The sequence below is a fragment of the Cyprinodon variegatus genome, unplaced genomic scaffold (genome assembly GCF_000732505.1).
Source record: "Cyprinodon variegatus isolate N-32 unplaced genomic scaffold, C_variegatus-1.0 Scaffold737, whole genome shotgun sequence".
NCBI classification, from domain to species: domain Eukaryota; kingdom Metazoa; phylum Chordata; class Actinopteri; order Cyprinodontiformes; family Cyprinodontidae; genus Cyprinodon; species Cyprinodon variegatus.
Window position 1 is genome coordinate 148595 of NW_015151190.1, and position 20264 is coordinate 168858.

The 20264-nt window shown below is 38.5% G+C and overlaps 2 protein-coding genes across 3 annotated transcripts; one reads left to right on the top strand and one right to left on the bottom strand.

The window, feature by feature from the left end:
* Positions 1-1562: 1562 nt before the first annotated feature.
* Positions 1563-11346, top strand: slc25a18 (solute carrier family 25 (glutamate carrier), member 18). The gene is made up of 10 exons (XM_015395352.1): positions 1563-1702; positions 2584-2875; positions 3093-3215; positions 6191-6246; positions 6394-6484; positions 6699-6814; positions 8002-8191; positions 9189-9361; positions 10060-10135; positions 10217-11346. The coding sequence occupies exons 2-10, from the start codon at positions 2856-2858 to the stop codon at positions 10356-10358; spliced, it is 987 nt and encodes a 328-aa protein (XP_015250838.1). The 5' UTR covers positions 1563-1702; positions 2584-2855; the 3' UTR covers positions 10359-11346.
* Positions 11347-13819: 2473 nt separating this feature from the next.
* Positions 13820-19972, bottom strand: atp6v1e1 (ATPase, H+ transporting, lysosomal 31kDa, V1 subunit E1). Of its 2 annotated transcripts, XM_015395353.1 has the most exons (9): positions 19682-19971; positions 18461-18526; positions 18279-18388; positions 17158-17224; positions 16910-16999; positions 16748-16816; positions 16547-16641; positions 15972-16059; positions 13820-14405 (listed from the first exon to the last, which is right to left on the bottom strand). In XM_015395353.1, exons 1-9 carry the CDS (start codon positions 19712-19714, stop codon positions 14343-14345), a joined length of 681 nt encoding a protein of 226 aa, XP_015250839.1. In that variant the 5' UTR covers positions 19715-19971; the 3' UTR covers positions 13820-14342. The 2 variants fall into 2 exon arrangements, with proteins under 2 accessions (XP_015250839.1, XP_015250840.1); XM_015395354.1 differs by lacking the exon at positions 16748-16816 and having other exon boundaries at positions 19682-19972.
* Positions 19973-20264: the final 292 nt, after the last annotated feature.

Here is a 20264-nt window from a genome sequence, read left to right on the forward strand (position 1 = left end):
TTATTTTCATTCATTGTACTATTTTATCATCAAAATCAGTTGCAATCAGTCCAATCAGTCCAATTCACAATACTTATCATCTCAAGGCACTTTATAGTTACACCAGATCATACAGTCAAATTAATTCAAAGTTTTCTATCAAAGGAAAACCAGTTGATTGCATCGACTCATTGACTTGAATGCAATCCCTCACACTAAGCATGCTTGTAGCGACAGTGGAGAGGAAAACTCCCTTTTAACAGGACGAAACCTCCAGTGTGAGCGGCCATCTGCTGAGGCCGACTGGGGTTCAAGGACACAGAAGCAGAGATACAAAAAGCAACTGTAAAATGCGGCCCCTTCCAGGAAACACACAGCCAGGCAGGCCAGCTCCCATGTCCGAGAATGAAGAGAGCAGACCCAACCAGTCACGGTCAGAGAAACAGGACTACATTGGAAAAACAGGCCGATCTGTTGTTGATGGCAGCAGCACAGCTGATATTTCTCTCCAGGGTGGTGTCACAGCCGCAACACAGAACAGATGAGGCAAAGCTACTATGAGAAAAGGCAGAGAGAGCATAACGTTAGAGAGTGGGAGAATAGAATGGAAGGAAGCAAAATGATGAAATAGGGGTCCCTATCTCCTCCAGAACTCTAAGCCTGTAGCAACATAACTATAGAAATAGCTCAGGATTACCAGAGCCACTAGAACTATACGCTTTATAAAAAAGGAAAGTTTTAACCCTTAAAGGTAGACAGGGTGTCTGCTTCACGGACTAAAATTGGTAGTTGGTTCCACAGGAGAGGAGCCTAATAACTAAAAGATCTGCCTCCAATTCTATGTTTACAAATTCTAGGAACCACTAGTAAACCTGCAGATTGAGAGCAAAGTGCTCTGTTTGGAACATAAGGAACAGTCATATCTCTGATATACGATGGAACTTAGCCATTAAAGGCTTTGGAAACTAAGGGTTAAATGTTCAAAAGAGTTGTAATTATTAACTGCCTTTGGAGTTATCAGTAAGTTAGACTGAAAGATTGTTGCTACTCTTCCTCCTCGCCCAGAACTTCTAGGTATGTGAAAATTTAAATAACTAGAAGGAGTTGCCCCATTTATGCTCACATAATAAAAGCTGAAATGATGAATCCGTATAATCCTGCTATCATTTTACAAAGTTTTAGTTATCCTTGGTTCACTTTTGCAAAGTGGCTTTTCAGCAATAAAAGCCCACATAAAAATGAATCTGGATGTTACTTTAAGCACCAATTGGAAGTCTGTGAACATGCTGGCATTCAGTCTGTGTGGAGATATTATGTAATAGCCAGAGTGTTACACAGTGAGCTCATTAGTGATGGAAAACCTCCTTTGTTCGAGTTACGCTTGTGTCGTTTGGTTTGTAGATGAAAATACACTCTGAGATCTAATTATTGACATCGGTTACTGCATGCCTGTTGAGTGCAACGAACCAGCAACACTACAGGCACCAGTAAATTTTGAGCAGTGTTGGTGTAGATCTGGGCAGCCGGGACACACTCTCACAGACACACACAGAAAGAGAGAGAGAGAGTTACCACAAGAGGGAGGGACTTAGGAAGCAAGACAATACTGGTGTTTGTGCAACGGCCCCTGAGTGGCGGCTGGCTTTCTCAGATCTCTCTTGCTTCATGTCCAGTGCTGCAGCGTTGCTGAGGTGAGAAGAAGGACTGAGATGAAGTGACAGAGGTAAGGGCTCCATCTCAGCTGCTGGTGTCTCTGCGATGAGTACATTTTTCCCTAAAGTTGTCTCATGGGTCCTTTGCCACATAGACAAGCAGGAGGCTCTAGTGCCATTTTTTTTGGGTGGAAAGCTGGATGTTGGCTTGGATTGAGGCACCCCGGTCTGTGTTTTGGCAGGGTCACTACTGTGTGTGAATGGAAGTGAAAGAAAGTTTCACTGAAAGAGGTTTCTTTAAATGCATATGTAGCTGCAGCTATGGAAAATACAGAGTTTATTAGAGAACAATAAATAAATATAAAAAAAGTTACTATAGGGTTCGATGGCTTAAGTGTTGGGAGATGTCCAGAGATGATGCAAAGTGCAGGACAATAAGGAAACGTTGCTGGTATTACTCCTGGGCAGGGATAGGGGAAGGTTTACAGAGGTAAAAATAGACAGAATGGAGGTGGACGGATTAAGAGACGGAGATTAATAGGAGTGTGAAGAGAAAATGGAAATCAGAACATTAGAAAGCAGAAACTATTTGAAGAAAAAATGAAAGAGCAGAGGGTTAGAGATTGTCACACATTTCCTAAGCTTGACTGAAAACTACTATAAAAAAAACATGCCGAATTATTTGTTTAACCCTTCTTTGAATATCCCGTTGAGCTACTTGTTTTAAGAACTACAGCAGGACACCATTCATCGCAGACATTCCTTTTTAGCTGACAGTTCTAGGAAGACTAAAGAAACAATATTTTAACTGAAGACTATGAATGAGTTTTTTTAGGAAGACTTAAAACCTGACATCACAAGCATGTTGACAACTAATGACAGGGCTTTAAAGAATAAAAGGTGTCTTTTTTTTACTTAATCCATGGTGACTGCTTGTGTTTTGTGCTCTCAGACAGTGCAAGGGAAGCTGAATTTGAGGTGCAGCAAAGCAGAAAAGCCAGCTGCAACGCAAACATCCAGCCCTGGATTTTTTTGAGGACAGCACAAAGGAAGGCATCCACCCAGTGAGAGCCGCACAGAAGTGAGTCGTCCTCTTCTACCACATTAAAAGGATCTGGAAGGTGTGGGAGGGGGGAGCTGAGCGGCAGTGACACCTTTGGGGGGGGGGGCGTGCTGAAGAGAACGAGCATTGGAGCTGGGGAAAAGAGCCCCCAATCTACCACGATGGGAGACAAGAAAGTTAGGTAAGCTGCTCTACTTTGTTTCTTTTATTTAGCTAATTCATTATTAATAATAAATAAGTCTTAATGTTGGCATTTTGAGTTGTGCTTTGCATGCATTGCTTCAGTCCAGCATTTTTTTGTTTTAATCAGTGCACAGTGCTTAGGATAGTGGTGTTGTTTTTGTAGTGCTTTCTAAATAAAGTTGCATTGTATCGGGTTTGTCGTTGATCCATTCCAGTCTCCCAGCTAAGCTGATTAATGGGGGCGTGGCGGGCCTGGTCGGTGTGACATGTGTATTTCCTATTGACCTGGCAAAGACCCGCCTACAAAACCAGCAGGGCGTCCAAGTCTACAAAGGAATGTGAGTGGGGTTTTCTGATTGGTGCAATCGCAGTTAGACATAATATGGCTTCTGTGTAACACTAAACTAGAGGATTAAGATTGATTTATGATTTTTTTCAGAGTGAAACTCATATTAAAATGATGTATGAGCTGCTAAATAGACTTGGTTAAATATAGTTAAAGAGTGACCCAAATCCTAACCTTTTAGGATTTGGTTCAATCTTTTAAAATTATTCTTTTTACATTAAGTCCAAACGAAATCCAAAAAATTGACTGTTTTCTTTGAATAAAGCAATTAAGTCCTTTGCAATCCTTACGAATAATTCAGCTCAATAATTATTTCCATATTCCCTGGAAGATCTGACTGCTTCATTTTTACCCATAATATAAACCCAATTTATTCACAAGGTAACAGGAGTCATCTTGGTAATGAATAAAAATTTAAATGATTTTTGCTCTCAAGTTCTTTTGACTTCACAATTTTGACCCATATCACAACTTTTTTAAGTAAATATGAGATCAATGCAGTGTTAGAAATACAGATTTTTGGAATTTTTTTGTGAACCAAAACCTTTAAATTTTACAACAAAACCTTTTTGGCTCCGAATCTGTGTACTATAAAGTACTTTTCTAATTATACTACCTTATTATAACGATATTATATCCTGGCATCCGTGTTCCACTAATACTGCTCACATTTTGTATTCAAATGAAAAGGATATAAAGCATGAGTATAAATCAGATATTTTCAAAAAGCTTAGTGTATTCTAATTTAAGTGACAGATAAGGATAAAGTAGCACAGATGTGAAGAGAAGGAAATGAAAAATGGCTTAACCTTTTCTTGCCAAAAATTAAAATCTACAAACTGTTGAGTAAATCTCAACAGTTTAATTTGATACATGAAAAACTGAATTCTGTCTCTTTCAGAAGTCACCAGCCTAATAACTTGTTTCCAACTCTGTGTATTTCAATCTGAAATCAACTGCAGATGTTCTGCTTCTGACCTCAGATAATAATAGAGAACAAACAGCCTTGTGAAACTCAGAGCATTAATCAGAGAAGCAGACCATGATGGTTCTGGATGAGCTGCATGGATCCATAGCTCAGGTTTGGAGAAACTGTTGCCCTTTCCAACTTGACCTGTAAATTAAAAATAAAGCCAGTAAAGGTCTTGAAAAAGCAGTTGAAAACTGGTGGGTTTGAGTAGAGCCGGGCCAAGAGGAGCCAGTGGAAAAGGAGTATATTAGTATTTGCTGTGGCTTCCATAAGTGTTGCCCTACTGGAAGTTTGGAAACAATGAAAGGATTATACAGTTTTCCACAAAAAAGAAAACAAACAAACAGAAAAAAAAAAAACACAGAGGAGACACAGCAGCACACTTTGAAGCTCCATTTTGTTTACACCAAAAATGATTTTATGCCCTTTTGTTTCATGAACATTTTATAAATCAACCTTAATTAACTACACCACTGTGAAACTAGGTGGGGGCAGCATCATGCTATGGGGATGCTTCCTTTCAGTGATCAGAATTGATGAAAGATGAATGTAGCTAAATCCAGGATCATCCAGGAAGAAGACCTGCAAGAGGCTACAAAAGACCTTAAACTGGGGTTTAGGCTAACTTTCAAGCTGGAAAATCACCCTAAACATCCAAACAGAGATACAATGAATGGTTTAGATCAAAGTAGACTCATGGACTAGAATAGCCTAGTCAAAGTACCTAAACCCAAATTAAAATCGAAGGTAAAACTAATGTTTAAAGCTGCTCTACATAAAATCTAACTGAGTTTGAGCTCTTTATTCTTTTGTAATATTACTGTATATATGTATACACAAATTCCTGTTTGACCTTTTTTTTTTTAACCACTCATTTTAATTATTAAGTATTTGACATTGACAGCAAAATTTACCAATCCAAAATGTACCAGTTAAGTCGACTCTGATAAACATGCAAATTATAACTTCAGTAGATGAAGCTGGTGGAAGCAAACTCTAAAACACCTCCAGCCTGACCTGCAGGGAGGTTGATTAAATAAATAAAAAACACAAACATTCACACTACCTTTCAGATTATTAGTGGCCCATTTTTTGTTCGCCTTGTTTCAAATAATGAGCTGGTTTGTGTTGATTTGTCAGATAAATTTCAAATAAAAAAACAAGGTTTGTGTTAAGGTCAATGCAAATTTAAGTTTAACACTGTTAAATCTAAAACAAAGAGGGCTCAGATCATTTCATACTCTGTCGGTGACCCTGAGATAGAAATCAGCAGAGAGATGGAAAAGGGCAGAGACAGTGTCCTTAAAAGGCCCAATGAGCCCGACGTTTAAACGGCTCACATCTGGTGGCTGACCGGGCGTGGCCATCCTGTTTGGACTCGGCAGCCTGTGGGTTTCCACTGTGACTCATTCATGGAAAATAGTTTGGATAAAATCTGCAGCAAAGTGAGGCACCATTTTTACTTTAAAACAGATGCTTTAGAGCAAGCACGTAATCCCTATAATTTGACAGTCAAATCAGCCTTTTGCAGAATTATTTGTGTAGAAACTAGGGCTGCAACAAAAAAACTATTATGCTTATCAGTTGATCTGTTGATTATTTTTTCAACTAATCGATTAATAATCTGATAGCCAAAGGTTCCTTAAAGAAGTTTTTTAACTAAATTAAACCAGATGCAACTAAAACTTTTCCACTTGAAGAGTTCTGGATAGATTATATTGACAGACCAATGAGATTTCTTTATTTTAATTGTGAAATGTATATATATATTTTTTTTTTTTACTATTTTGTTATAATTCCTGCTCTAAGTGGGTCACCTTGTCAGCTAAAAACCTGTTTTAGAGTTTCTATACTCAAGTTAGCGATTAATCGATTACTAAATTAGTTGGCGATTATCTCAATAATCAGTCAATATTAATCCGATTAATTGTTTCAGCCCTAGCAGAGACGTGTGAATTGAAGAAAAAATTGAATGGCTTTTCCTTGTTGTTTTAAAGGTTTGACTGCCTGGCAAAGACAATACGCTCAGAGGGCTATTTTGGATGCTACAGAGGTATCTAATTCAGAAATAACAATGGTTTCCTTGAAATCTTTTTACGGCCATAAACGGCTTCTGCTACCATCTGCTCAATGGTGGTAAGCTGCTTTTTAGGCCTGTTCTATTAGTGGAGACAAACATTCGCCTGTTTGTTGTTTCCAGGTGCAGCAGTAAACCTCACACTAGTCACACCGGAGAAAGCAATCAAACTGGCAGCCAATGATGTCTTCAGACAAAAGCTTTCAAAAGACGGGTACTTGTTTGCTTTTCTTTCCCTCCTCTCATCAAATGCACCTGTATTAGAATATCACTAGATATTCATTTAGTTCAGATTAATTTTGTCGAGGAAACTAAATTTAAAACCCGGTATGCTTGTCTTTTAATTAGAATGCACGAAACTGTAAACATGATATATTCTTTAAATAATGTGTTTAATAGTGGCTTACTGTTTATATGCTTTTCTGCAGACATTTACCCCTGTGGGGGGAAATACTGGCTGGGTGTGGGGCTGGGACCTGTCAGGTGGTGGTCACCACACCCATGGAGATGCTCAAAATCCAGCTTCAAGATGCAGGACGACTAGGTAAGAATGTTTTATTTCATTTATTTATTTTTTTTCAATTTTATTTTATTTATGGAAAGCACACACTGGAAGAAAATCGACATTTAGATAAATAATTTTTACTTAAAATAAATGCATTTTGCCAATGCAACATGACAATTTATATTTAAATTAAGAGAAAAAAATATGTAATTTTCTTATTTAAAGCGTATTTTATCTAATTACCTTATTTTAGCAATAAAAATCCTCATTCCATTGGCAAATCATCTTATTTACTCACTCAAATTAAGGGTAAATACACTTAATTTGAGACATTTTGACTTATTTCTAGATTGTTTTTGCAGGGGAACACCAAAGACCGTTTTTAGCCTTTTAATAAGTGATTTTAATCTTTTCGGGAAGGTTTTTACAAATTCTCTTTTCATAGGAGGAGTTTTCCAGGACAAAAAGAAACAAGCCAAAGGCCCGAATTTAAAAAATTTTAAACAGCAAAGCAAAGATGGCCACACAGAGACAGACTTGCAGGAGGGACCTTACCTTGATGCTGTGGCTCTGTGGAAGCACAACGCTAAAGCCAGAATAAGGCTGGAGTTTCACTTCCACAGTTGTTGGATTTTAACAACATTTTATGTACTTTGTCAGATGATGGAGAACTACAATATAACAAGCTCCTCATTTATGTGATTTTTGGATGACATATGTTTTTACATAAATAGATATTTTTAAATTATATTTTTATTTTATTTTATTTTATTTTATTTATTTAATATTTTTATCAACAATTGATTATATTGTTTTGATTGAATAAATAAAGTGTTGTTAAAAGTCAAAAATTCTTTTTGCACGCTTGTATCCATCTCATAAATAGATAAAGTAGCCTTGTTAATCTGTGATAGTCTTTCCTTTTCTAGTAAGGTCCAGGTCCAGTGCTGTAACTTTGAGATGAATCCCTCTCCAACCCATCTGAATCTAACGGCTGAACTCCCTCATCAACATGCAGTCATTTAATCTCTGCAGAGGCAGAGAAACAAGCCCTTCGTTTGATTCAGGTGTGCTGGAGAAGGGATGCATCTAGAATCTGTAATCTGGTAGCTTTTTAGGACTGGACTTAGACACTCCTATGATAGAGACAAGCAACCATCGGGTGCTCACCACAGGACCACATCTCTCTGTTTCCTAACCTTAGATGGTTCTTGTTTTCCCATTAGCTGCACAAAGGCCCATGGCCACTCCTAGTCAGACAGCTGCTGCTGGTCCTGCTCCATCATTAGTGGCCTCTGCATCACAAGCCCGGCCGGCTCGTCCCCAACGGCCTTCGGCAACAGGCATCACAGTGGAGCTGCTGAAGACCCGTGGCCTGGCGGGCCTCTACAGGGGGGCAGGAGCAACATTAATGAGGTTGGCACACAAATATCAATTTTTAATACAAGGCCCTGAAAAATCATTACCCCCTCGCCCCCTTTTATTTCTTCTTTTGTGCTGAAACTTATTGCTGCTTTGATACACTTGAAGCTCATCAGCAGAGTTCTGTAGATAGCGAAGCAGTTTAGCCGTCTGATTCAATTGTGCAGAGTAAGGAACATATCTAAACGTTCCAGGACACTGAAAGTGAAGGAAGTGTGAGGACCAATATGTTCCTTCTGACTGGAACCAATAATATTCTGGAACGGCCTGTTTAAAGTCAAGACTTTAACATGATAGAGAATATGTGGAGGGACTCTTAATTAGGGTGATGGTAAGGAGGCATTACCACAATTAAGTCATTATATTACTAAAGGAAACATGCAAGAAGCTGCGTAGCTAATATAAAACAGATTTGATTTTAGTGATTAAAAAATATATATTTTTTGGTTAATACCTTCTTTTTCCTTATTTTATTATGTTTTGAGACATATCAGATTTATTTTCTATCAAAAACAACTTTGCAATCACATAATCCTTTTAATAGCAGAAAAAAATGAATGCAGCTCAAGTCTGCAAATTCTGAATCAGTAATGCATTAAACTGACCGATATATAAAAAGAGTACCAAAAATTTCTACAAATTCTCTTTGCATTTAATTTTGTCTTGTTTTTGTTTAAGAACCCTCAATCCAAGCACATTATAAAAATGGGGACTTCAAGTGTAACTGTTCTTTCTGTTGCTACAGCACTTTTCATTCTTTATTATCCTTCAAATGTCACGCAGCTTTATTACTGAACCAGTTTCTGATTATATAACTCCAGCTGTGATCGGTTCATTCTTCGACAAATCTACTAATCAACACAGATCAATAGAGTCCTGCAGCTATGTCTGGTTGTTACACTGCTGCTGAATAGGTTCATGTCTCTCTTCTCTCGCTCTCTCTCTTTCATCACTTCATCTTTTGTTCCACTTTTCTAATGTCTCTTCCCAGGGATGTCCCCTTCTCCATGATCTACTTCCCCCTGTTTGCCAACCTTAACGCACTGGGTCGTGAGGCAGCGGAGGGCCACGCTGCAGTTCAGGTCAGGGCACCGTTCTGGCAGTCCTTTGTGGCCGGCTGCTCTGCCGGCTCCATAGCAGCCGTGGCTGTAACTCCGCTGGATGGTGAGTTCTTGGTAGAGAACAATGCAGAGGACATTGAATAGCTCCACTTTTTGACATTTTGTCACATTAAACCTTCATGTGTTTTAAAACATCAATAAAAAGCAATCAAATTTGATTTAATGGATTCTTGTCTGGTTTTAGGGTCTAGACTTAGACTAGGCCATTTTAATCCAATTACATTTCTGGAGTGCTGTTTAGGGTGGTTGTTTTAGGTTCATGAAGGTAAAAATCCACCCTCATCAGGTGGATGTCAGTGTCTTGGTAGCTCTGCAGTTGCAGCTCCATCTTCTCTCTGTGTTCAGTTGACGGATTGATCAGATCTGTGGTAAATGTGCAATGTTTGTAACAGCTTTTGTTTTAGATTCAAATCCTGTTTGAAACTGAATCAGAAATTCCCCACTGCAGGATTCTTTGAGTTTCATAAAGCTGTTTATGATCTAATGTTCTCAAAAGAGGACAGAACTAGAACAGGTGCAGTTAGGCTCAGATTAAATCCCACTCAGCTGAAGGTGAGACTTGTTACTGGCCTGGTGACTTCTGAAGGCAATAAACTGCACTAGAATTTCACACAAATGACAAAAATAGAATTCAATATAGAATCTTCCTTTTTTTTGCTTTTAATGCAACAAAGTATATAAAACTGTATAATTTATATGGGAGATTTTTTTAACACTTTGTTTTGCTTAAAATGTGCACAGTGATTAAGACTCGTCTGCAGACCTTACAAAAAGGTGAAGGGGAGGACACATACAGAGGGATTGTTGACTGCACAAGGTAGGACTGCAGAGCAAAGAGCTCTAGGACTCTTCCTCCCCTGAACTTTCTCACTTTGTCCTTTCTCTGGGTTTTTTTTAGGCGCATCTTGAGTCGGGAAGGCCCGTCGGCGTTCCTGAAGGGTGCAGCTTGCCGGGCACTGGTCATCGCTCCTCTTTTCGGTATCGCACAGGGTGTCTACTTCCTTGGGGTAGGGGAGGCGGTTCTGGGTTTACTGGAATAACAGTGACTGGCAGTGGTGGCTGTGATTATGCTGTCTAAATACAAGCAGAGAACACACAAAGAAGCACAGCCACACTCTGCTAACCAAAGGAGGAGAAATAACAAAGATGTTGGACCAGCGGGTTCACTCTAATAACTGTTATCTAGGTTTTTACAAGCTGCCAGCAAAGTTCTTATGGTTAAACAAGGTCTTTTGTAGGTCTGTGTAACTAATGTGTGTGTGTGTGTGCAGAGTCCTGGTTAGCCCAGGGTGCTGAACACCACATTTGCTTGAGATATTATTCTCATTTCCTGTAAATAAAGACCTGATGAATATTTTTACAGCTCCTAAACTAAAATGCCTGAAAAGTGTGACTGTTTCTTCAGTCTGTGCAACATCAAGAGGAAGTGACCCATTTAAATCATACCTAAAGCGGTTGTTTATTATGCCTTGTTTAAACCAGGAGCTCAGCCTCTACCTGCCCACTCTGTTATGCGATCCTCCCACTCTATTCTGTAGGTCAGAGTTGTAATCTGGATTCTTCTGCTGGACTGGGAGGTTCTCCCTGCCAATCTCTCTAAGGTCATTTGTTAATCTGACGGTAATTCCTTAATCCCTGTAATAGCTTACAATTCAATTTACATCACAGCTAAACGTCCTGTTAAAAGGCCACAGGTTAGACTGCAAGACAACACATTGCCTTCCAGGCATTGTCACTTTGAATTTATATACCAGTAATAATAAAAAATGCTTTTCCTCCAGATTTATGGTTTAAAATACATTGCTATAAATGATATGCGCACAATAACTAAGGACAATGCAATCAACGCCTTATCAATGCTGTATGTTTAAAACTGTATGACAAAAAATAAAATAGAAAATAAGTAAAAAAATCATATTTTCTTTTGAAAGGGTGGCTCTGTTTAGAGGTTATAAGAAGTAGTAGAAAACTCTCCCAAGGTCTTTACTTCTATGAAACATCATCCCTGCAGATAGAAAAACAAAAAAAAAACAAAAAATCCAGCTTCATCAAAATCTCCGAGGTCATCAGGAAAGCTTCTAAATTCCACCCAGCTGTAATGTTTGAAATAAACGGTTACCAATATAGCAGTCTGTGCCAAAATAAAAGAGAATTTAATCATGTTTATCTTGTTTCCCCTTACCTGATTCTCTGTGATCACCATTTCTTACATTATGGAACGATGTCAAATCAGTTATCGGTCCTAGAGATCATTTAAAAGCAGGAGAACTATCAATCTCCATCAGTCTGTTTCAGGTCCAAATCTCATCAGTTCTTCTCTATTCAGTCACCATGGCGCTCAGGAAGGGGATGGGTTCTGTGATGTGAAATGTCAGGATTGACCCTAGAACAAAAGCTAAAGACCTTTTTAAGATGCTGCTGAAGTAAGAAAGTAATTATCCACAAGGAATCGAGTTCTGTACCAACATGGATGTAAATGCCAGAAAAAATTAAGTGGAAATACTGAAGCCGAACCGAAGCTTGGACATAAATCGTTGACTAATAACTATTTGTATTTACTTGAGTAACTTTTTGATTAAACTGTACTTATAGTAGTTTCACTGCACCTTACTTTTTACTTTTACTCCAGTAAAATTATTGTGAAGTATCGCTGCTCTTGCTTGAGTACAATCTTTGGGTATTCTACCCACTGCGAGCAGTGTCAGAATTCAGAACTGTGGACCTAGAATATCAAGTAGACAGACTGATGTAATTTTAAAAAAAGTTTATTGACAACTCATCAAATCTGTGACTCAGCTGCTAGGATGAAAAAAGTCAGAATCTCTGGCTGGAATCCCAGAAAAAGGAGTAGAATTCAGCCAGATTATTTCCCACAGCCATGGGGGATGCCGCCCAGAGAATTCCAGGAGCCGAAGTCCAGAAGGCTGTTGAACTGGCTTATGTGAAGAAACAAGCAGACGAGGGAAAGCATGAGTTTCCAGAAGGCAAAGCCAAAGCCGGTGTTGATGAGGTTAACAGGAGTCCAGGCCAGAAGATCAGAGATCCGAAGAGGAACCAAAACGAATCCACGTCGGGGTCAGGAGATGGATCCAGGGTTGAAAGCAGGAAAAATCCAGCAGTAGTCCAAAGACAGGGCAGGCAAACAGATCAGAACAGGGGCATGCATGCTCAGAGGTCCAAATGCAGAAACCATTCATGATCAGGCATTCAGCACGGTAAACATTGAACGCTAAAGAACACTCACCAAAGGCTTGTATAATCTGGCACTGATGGCTGGGAGCAAGCAGCTTAAATAGGGACAGGAGCAGGTGGATGAGATGAACAATAATGAAACATTTGGTGAAGCTAGGCAGGTGAATAGAATGAACTATTATGCCAGTCAGTAGTGCCAAGATCATGACAAGCACCTTAACTGAAGAAAGAACCACAATTAAACCTTTAACGTGACACAGGCAGACAGTTAAAGATCCGCAAAAATACCTTTTCTCTTTTGCACACAATCATTGTTATTTTAATGTTACTTTTATATGGTGAGACAAGGTCAAGGTCATATACAGTGAACAAAAAAATCTTGTTTACACTAGTGGAGGTATTGTCCTCTGTTCCATCATGCCATCTTTATATACTTTAAGAAATGGTTTCATATATGTCAAACAATTATTATTATATATTCTTTTTCATGAATTCATTTTTAATTTTGTTTTTCAGTTTGTATTCATTATTCTCTTTTAGTCTTAAATATATTTGTACTAACTTTATATTATTGTCTGGCTGATTTATTTCATTTCAAAACAATACCGTTTCACTCTTACTTGATCCATTTATTGGATGGCCACTTTTTTTAATTGGGTAGAGATATGTTGAAGTAGTGCTACTTTTACTTGAATACATTTTTTGGTACTCTAGAAACCTCTGCTGATGCGTTTCAGAATGGCTGAAGGACAACAAGGACAATAATCTAAAGCGGCAATCTTCGAATATCCGAGAAAACCTGTGTAAAAGCACGGCGCCCCATAAACATGACCCAGTTACACTAGTTCTGTAAGGAGGACTGGACCAAAATTCAAGCAAACTCTAAGGAAAAACTGTGGAAGGAAACAGAAACGTTTGACCAAAATCAGCTTAAAAGGACAATCACCCAACTAACTGAGAAGATATAAGAAAATAAGAAGCAAACTTGTTGTAATAACTTTGGTCATCCTAGCTAATTAAAAAAATTTTTAATGATGAATCATTCGACTCTATGTCTTTGCAGTTTATATAAAAATCTGTTTATTTCCTAAATATTTTCATTAAAAGCGCTGTAAAGATAAGAAGCTTTGGAACTTCGCCCAGACTAGCAGATTTAACTAATCATAAGATAAGGAAAGCTCATAACCTCTAAACAAAACCCCTTTAAAAGTTTTTGAACTGCTCCTTTAGACGGAAATGACAGAATTCTGATAGAACTTCAATTTAGCAACCAAATCTTAAAAAAAGCAAAGCAAGGCACCTTATTTCACTGCCATACTGAAAACCACAAGATGGCACTAAAAGGTTGGTTTGTTTTTACATTTAAATGTAACACAGACTTTTGTTCCTAGAATTTTTCTGGTTCTTAGAGAGAATCTAGCCTAAGATAACTGTTTACAAGCTGTAAATAAAGAGATCTCCAACATGTCAAAATGTGTCCCTATTTTATTTCTTTTAGTTGTTGAACATAGATATGAAGATGTGATGAAGAGAACATCCAAACACAAAGGTTCCCATCAGCACCACCTTGGCTGCCATTTTCACAGTATAAAGTCGAGTAGATGAAGGTATCTTTGGGATTAGATGAGGTTTTCTTTTTCGAACAGTTTTATATACAGCAGCTCTCCAGACATCAACATGTGAGGCCAGGGGGACATAAGAGCTGAATTATTTCTCACAGCAGTTTTTATTTTTGTTTGTCCAAAAAATAAAATAAAATAAAAAAGGCCCCCACAGGCTCGTGTAAAGATGCTGTCTTCATGTTTCCAGCTCTGTTCTCCTTTGATCGGCCATTAATCCAAGAATTTACGGTTGGGGTTGGCACCAAATAAAGTCTCTCTGATTTCAGGCATCATCTGTAAAGGAAAGGATGTCAACAAAAAAAAAAAAAAATAGATCATGGTCCAAGGTCAAAATAAAGAATGTTTCAACTTTGGTTAAATTTCTAAGGCTACAGGAGCAAAGCTGAAGCAGTTTTGCCTCAATTGTAAAGCCTTAGGCGTGAAAGTATTAATGTACTTCATTTGTAAAATGTATACAGTATTTTTAGTTAATATATCTGTAAAATTATGACTAGTTAGTGCTATTGATTTCCTCTTTGAATCATTCTGCCCCTGTCTTGTACAGGCAGCTTACAGATTTCTATCAGGGCGACCCTGCCAGAGTTAGTATCTCGTCCAAATAATGAATAAAAATATATTGTTGCTTTTTAGTTAACAGCTTCTTCTTATAATGTCTAATATCAGGCTAACCCTGCCAGATGCACTGGATAGTAATTGTAACAGGAGTAACCCACTGGTCTCTTATCTCTTTATTTACTGGATTGCTGATGGTCCGTTGGTAGTACAGGGTGCTGTGAAATCACCAGCTGCCATATTGGTACTCCCTCTTTAGACTGGTCGGACTGTAAACAATACTTGGTCTACAGCAGCGGTCCCCAACCTTTTTTGCGTTATATGTCAGACAAAATTTTTACGGACCGGCCTTTAAAATGTGGGGGGTAAATATGATCATATAAAATGATCCGACTGGCAAAAAATCAAATACGAACAGCATAAAAATAAAACTGACCAATATGTTGAATTAGTGGGAGCCCTAAGCTTGTTTCTCCAAAACAAGCTGGTCCCATCTAGGCATAACCGGAGACAATGACACAAAGTGTGCTCCTGATGTCCAGTCTGCTCCGTAGCTTTGTTTTGGTCGCTCTAACCGCAGGAAATAAGATGCGGGTTAGGGTTATAGATAGGATGTCTCTTGACCTGAATTAACCTGTGTCAAGAGGCACAGATGCGCCGACTGATGTAATTGGGAGAGAATACCCCAATATTTTATAACTTTTTAAAATAAAACATCACTCAGACTCTGATCGTCGATAAATACATATATATTTTTTTCTATGTGGCCCGGTACCAAATGACCGACGAACCGGTACCGGTCTGCGGCCCTGTGGTTGGGGACCGCTGGTCTACAGCATCAAACAAGGCTGATTTTCTCATTGTCAGGGATTCTTAAGACTTTTAAAACAAAGATCACTTTGACACACACACTTGCTGTTTCATAGCATCAGTAGATTACTGTAAATTATGATAAAAAAAATAGGCACACTATCTGATGATGTGCCAAAAGTGATAAATAATGAAAAAATTTTTGATGTACATGTATTATTAAATTGTTATAGTAATTACATTACATTACAGGCATTTTTATGGCACGGCTCCGTGGGGAGTACCAAGATGGTGGCAGCTGACTTTAGCTTTTTCGGTCTATGAGCAATAAAGTAAATAAATAGAGATCAGTAGAATAAGCTGTTATGTGAGTTTGTTTTCTTCCTGTGAATAGGTAAGTGCTGCCCCCTGCAGAGAAATAACACAAACTGCACGTAATCATTTTACATTTTCTGTATTTGGTCAAAATGATTGTACCTGCTGTGCCACGAGTTCCAGCCTGCTTTCCAGGGTGTTGGAGACCTTGATCTTCCCATTCTCGTTATAAACCTCGATTCCCCCGCAGCTGAAAAAACAGGAAATGTTTAATTAACCAGGTGAAAGGAAAATTCAATAGCAGCAGAGATCCTCTGGTCCTCAAAGGCCGATGTCCTGTATGCTTTAGATAAATATATACTATAATCATCTCATATTAATTATTGCTGTTAATTACTTTTTTAATTGCTTTTATACCACTTAAATGTCCTTTTCCTTTTCTTTATGTATATCACTTTAAATCGTCTTGCTAATGAAATGTGCCTATAAATCAACTTGCCTTGCCTTTAGATTTCAAGGTGATTGAGGGAAGCTGATTTAAATGAGTTGGTTATTAGGGGACATAACTATTAATCAAACTGTTAGAATCCTGTTTGCCAGATAAAGAACACATTGAAAACATGCAGGACGGTGGCCCCAGAAGACCAAACTCTGCCACCTTTGATTTGAAAAATCACTCAGCCCTTTTGAGGGTTGACTGATAAAACATTGAGCTGTTTTAAATGAAAACATCTTACATATTAGATGGAAGAAAATGATCCTGATCGATGCGGACAATTATGTTTCTCTTCACTGCCTCCTTGTAGATAAGGATGTTCTTGTCAACAGCTGCCTGTCGTGTAATAAAGCAGAGCGTTTTTGTCACTCTTTCAGATTAAAAAACGGTTTGGTTTTCCTACAATAGAGATTGCATTAACAAAAAAAACCAGTTTAATCACCTGAACCATTTCTACATCCTGCTGTCGGCAGCGGATGGTAACTTTAGGCTCTAGCAGCTGATAAAACGCCTAAAATGGATCAAATAAAAAGCAGTGAAAACAGAAGAGAACAAATCTTTTAAAGCAGCATCACGCTCTCTCCACCTGAGCAGCATAATTCACCTGAAGCACCAGACCATCCAGGAGTTTGGAGTACCTTTCCGGATCTTTCACCATGTCTGCAATTCTTTGACGGGCCTCATTTAGCAGGTCCTGTAACAGAAACACAGCCAGGAGATTATGAGAACCTCTCACTAGGAAATATTGTTGCTTCTGCATTAGATTCTGCAATGGAATATGAATAAATGTCGATGCCAAAAAGCTGGTCTTTGCAGTGTTAATAATGTATCAAATTTATTAAAATATCTCACCGTAACCATGTCATCTCGAGCCTTCAGCACCTTCAGTCTGGCTTGGTTCTTCAGGTGAGACATCTGACTAAGGAGAGAAAACCCCTGATGGTTACTCTGAATCTCTTAATGCAGCGGATTGTCTTTCTGTCCTATGCTAAGCAGGAGTGGCAGCTGTGTGTTAGAGCTGCAGAAAACTCTGCCGTTCGATTAAAAGGGCTTTCATTAAAAGGTGGCGAACTGGTGCAGGGAGAACAACCTGGAGCTCAACGCTCTACAAGCAGTGCAGATGGTTGTGGACTTCAGGAAGAACTCAGCCCCAGTTATACCCATCACCCTCTATGACTCCACAATTGACACTGTGGAGTTTTTCTGCTTCCTGGGAACTTTTAACTCACAGGACCTAAAATGGGAGATGAACAATAACTCCCTCATCAACGTCCAGCAGATGATGTACTTCCAGCGACAGCTGAAAAAATTTAACCTGCCAAGGACAATGATGGTGCACTTCTACTTCTCCATCATTGAGGCCATCCTCCTCCATTATCATCTGGTACCCAGGTGCCACCGCCAAGGACAAGGGCAGACTGCAGCGTGTCATCAGCTCTGCAGTGAAGGTAATTGGCTGAAATCTTCCCTCTTTCCAGGACCTGTACACCTCCAGGACTCTGAGGCATGCAGGGAAAATTGTGGCAGATCCCTCGCACCCCAGCCACAAAATATTTAAGATACTTCCATCTGGCAGGAGGCTGCGGTGAATCAGGACTAAAACCTCACGCCACAAGAACAGTTTCTTCCTGCTATCTGCTTCTGCTATCAGCCTTATCAACAAGGCAAATTACAAAAAATGTATAAAGTTTATTGTATGTTTTATATTGTATATAGCTTTAGATTCTGTATTCTGCAAATATATATCTTTTTTCTGCACCATCAACACCACGTCAAATTCCTTGTAACTGCAAACCTACTTGGCTGATTCAGTATTCTGATTCAGATTAAACTCCAGGGTCGGTATGATAGAAAATGTTTGCGGCTCTTAAAAAGTTACGTTTGGGTATATATACACTTTAACAGGTTAATGCCACCTAGAGAGCAAATTATTTCCTTTATAAGAATCTTGAAAATAATAATCCAAAACGCACATTTTCTTATGTTGTTCAATCTGCTTCTCCTTCTTCCCGTAGTATTCCATGATTTTCACTCGCTGAGTCTGCATCAGTCGACCTTTCTCAATGTTGAACTCTTCCTCTGCCTGCAAACAGAAATCCGTGTTTGTTATGGCTCACTGTGCATGAAGTTATAGGCCTGAGTCGGGATCCGTTACCTTAGCATCGATCTCCTCCACCCTCTCTTTGGCCTCCTGCTCAATGAAAGCCATCATGTGTTTGATCTGCCATCAGACATAAAACAGTTCAAATTCCAGAAGGGTCTTTGTCAAATTGCAATAATAACTTGTGCAGCTGTTTGCCCCTTGTGCTTGTATTTAATCATTTTATCTTCTTTTGTTTTCCATTTTAAAGCACTTCAGATCGTTTCAGCTAAGCCACCTCAGTTTTTGAACGTATTCCTACCCTCTTACCTCTTCCTCTAACTTTTAAACTTTTTTAAAGTGTGTCACCCTTAACAGGTGTCCAACGAAAATGTGGACTTCTATTTGACTAAAGTCAGACTTGATTTTATTTTATTAGAAAACACATGTGATTTAACTTTGACTTAAATACTAATGACTTGGTGTCTGTACATGAAGTGTCAGCTATAGGTCTCTTTCTGTTAAAAGGGAATTTTGCTCCCCACTGTTGCCCCATGCATGCTCAATTTGAAGGATTTCTGCAAAGCCAGCAACACAATACAACATGCTCTTCCAAGGACAACAAATTCTGCATAGTTAGTGACTGGATGCACTCATTTGGGATTTCCTTTGACAGACATTTTTACACCAACCTGTCTGTAAGGTTGGATTAAATTGTCTCATAGGCACTGTGTAAATAAACTGAACTGATTTGAATTTATTTTGACTACAAAGACCTGGGGTTAACTTGTGACGTGAAAAGTAGTGACTTGGTCCAATCTTCTGTATCCATAATTGTCTGCCTCATTTCTATAACAGCACCTCCTGCTTTTTACACAACTATTTTCATTTTAATTTCCATCAAAAACCCTTTCCTGATTTAATATTCTATTAAAAATACTTAATGTTTGAGAAAAATGTCGTTTGATTTTTAATTATACTGTTCCTTTATGGATTTTTTTTTTTTTTTGGAAATAAATATAATTTTAACAAGAAAGTGAATTATTCTGCTCATTAACACCAAAACTACTGTTACTTAGGATTATTTCCAAAGCATTCAAAGTTTCAGCAGGTTTTCAGGAATAATAAATCCCGCATAACAACAGAAACGGATAAAAGCTGAAAGGAGCGGTGACAGCTGTCAGATACAGACCGTTATGTTACTTAAAGGAGGTCTGATCTATTTATCTTAGGGTGAACCAGTAACGTTTTTCCCATGGAATAAAACTTATTTAAAGTTCACTGTAACATCCTTACCTGTTTCTGTACGTCGGCATCGGTGAGCGCCATCTCTCGCTTATTTTCTATAATTTCGAGACTAAAAACTATTCAGGACCAACTTTTATTTAGCAACGGAGGAGGAACCGTCTCGAACCCAACTCCTTTTTCCTCTCGGGGTTGCGACATTAGACTTCCGGTCAGACTTTTTAAAAAACCTGTTAACTTAAAGAGAATCCACAAAAAATCCCTCATTCATTTATTGAAACAGATTTAAATAAAAAGCCTAACACTTTGTAATTTCAGAGCAAGATTAACAGTATTTGACCAAACACTCCTGAAATCTAGCTGGGAGGGCGTAGTCTTCTTGAACGCCGCCAAAGCGTCAACGTGTCGGCCATATTGGAAGTGGCATCATAGCCGAGACCTGCAAGAAGGCAAGACAGTGGGGACGTTATAGAGCTGTTGTAAGGCTGTAACGGCTCTTTTATTTCGCAACACATTAAAAATGAGTGGAAAAACAATGTAATGTTTATTTCTATTTTCTCCAAATGGAAAGAGTTGACAATATAATTCAACGGATAAGCTGTCCTGGAACTATTAATAGTTTCTGGATGGATGG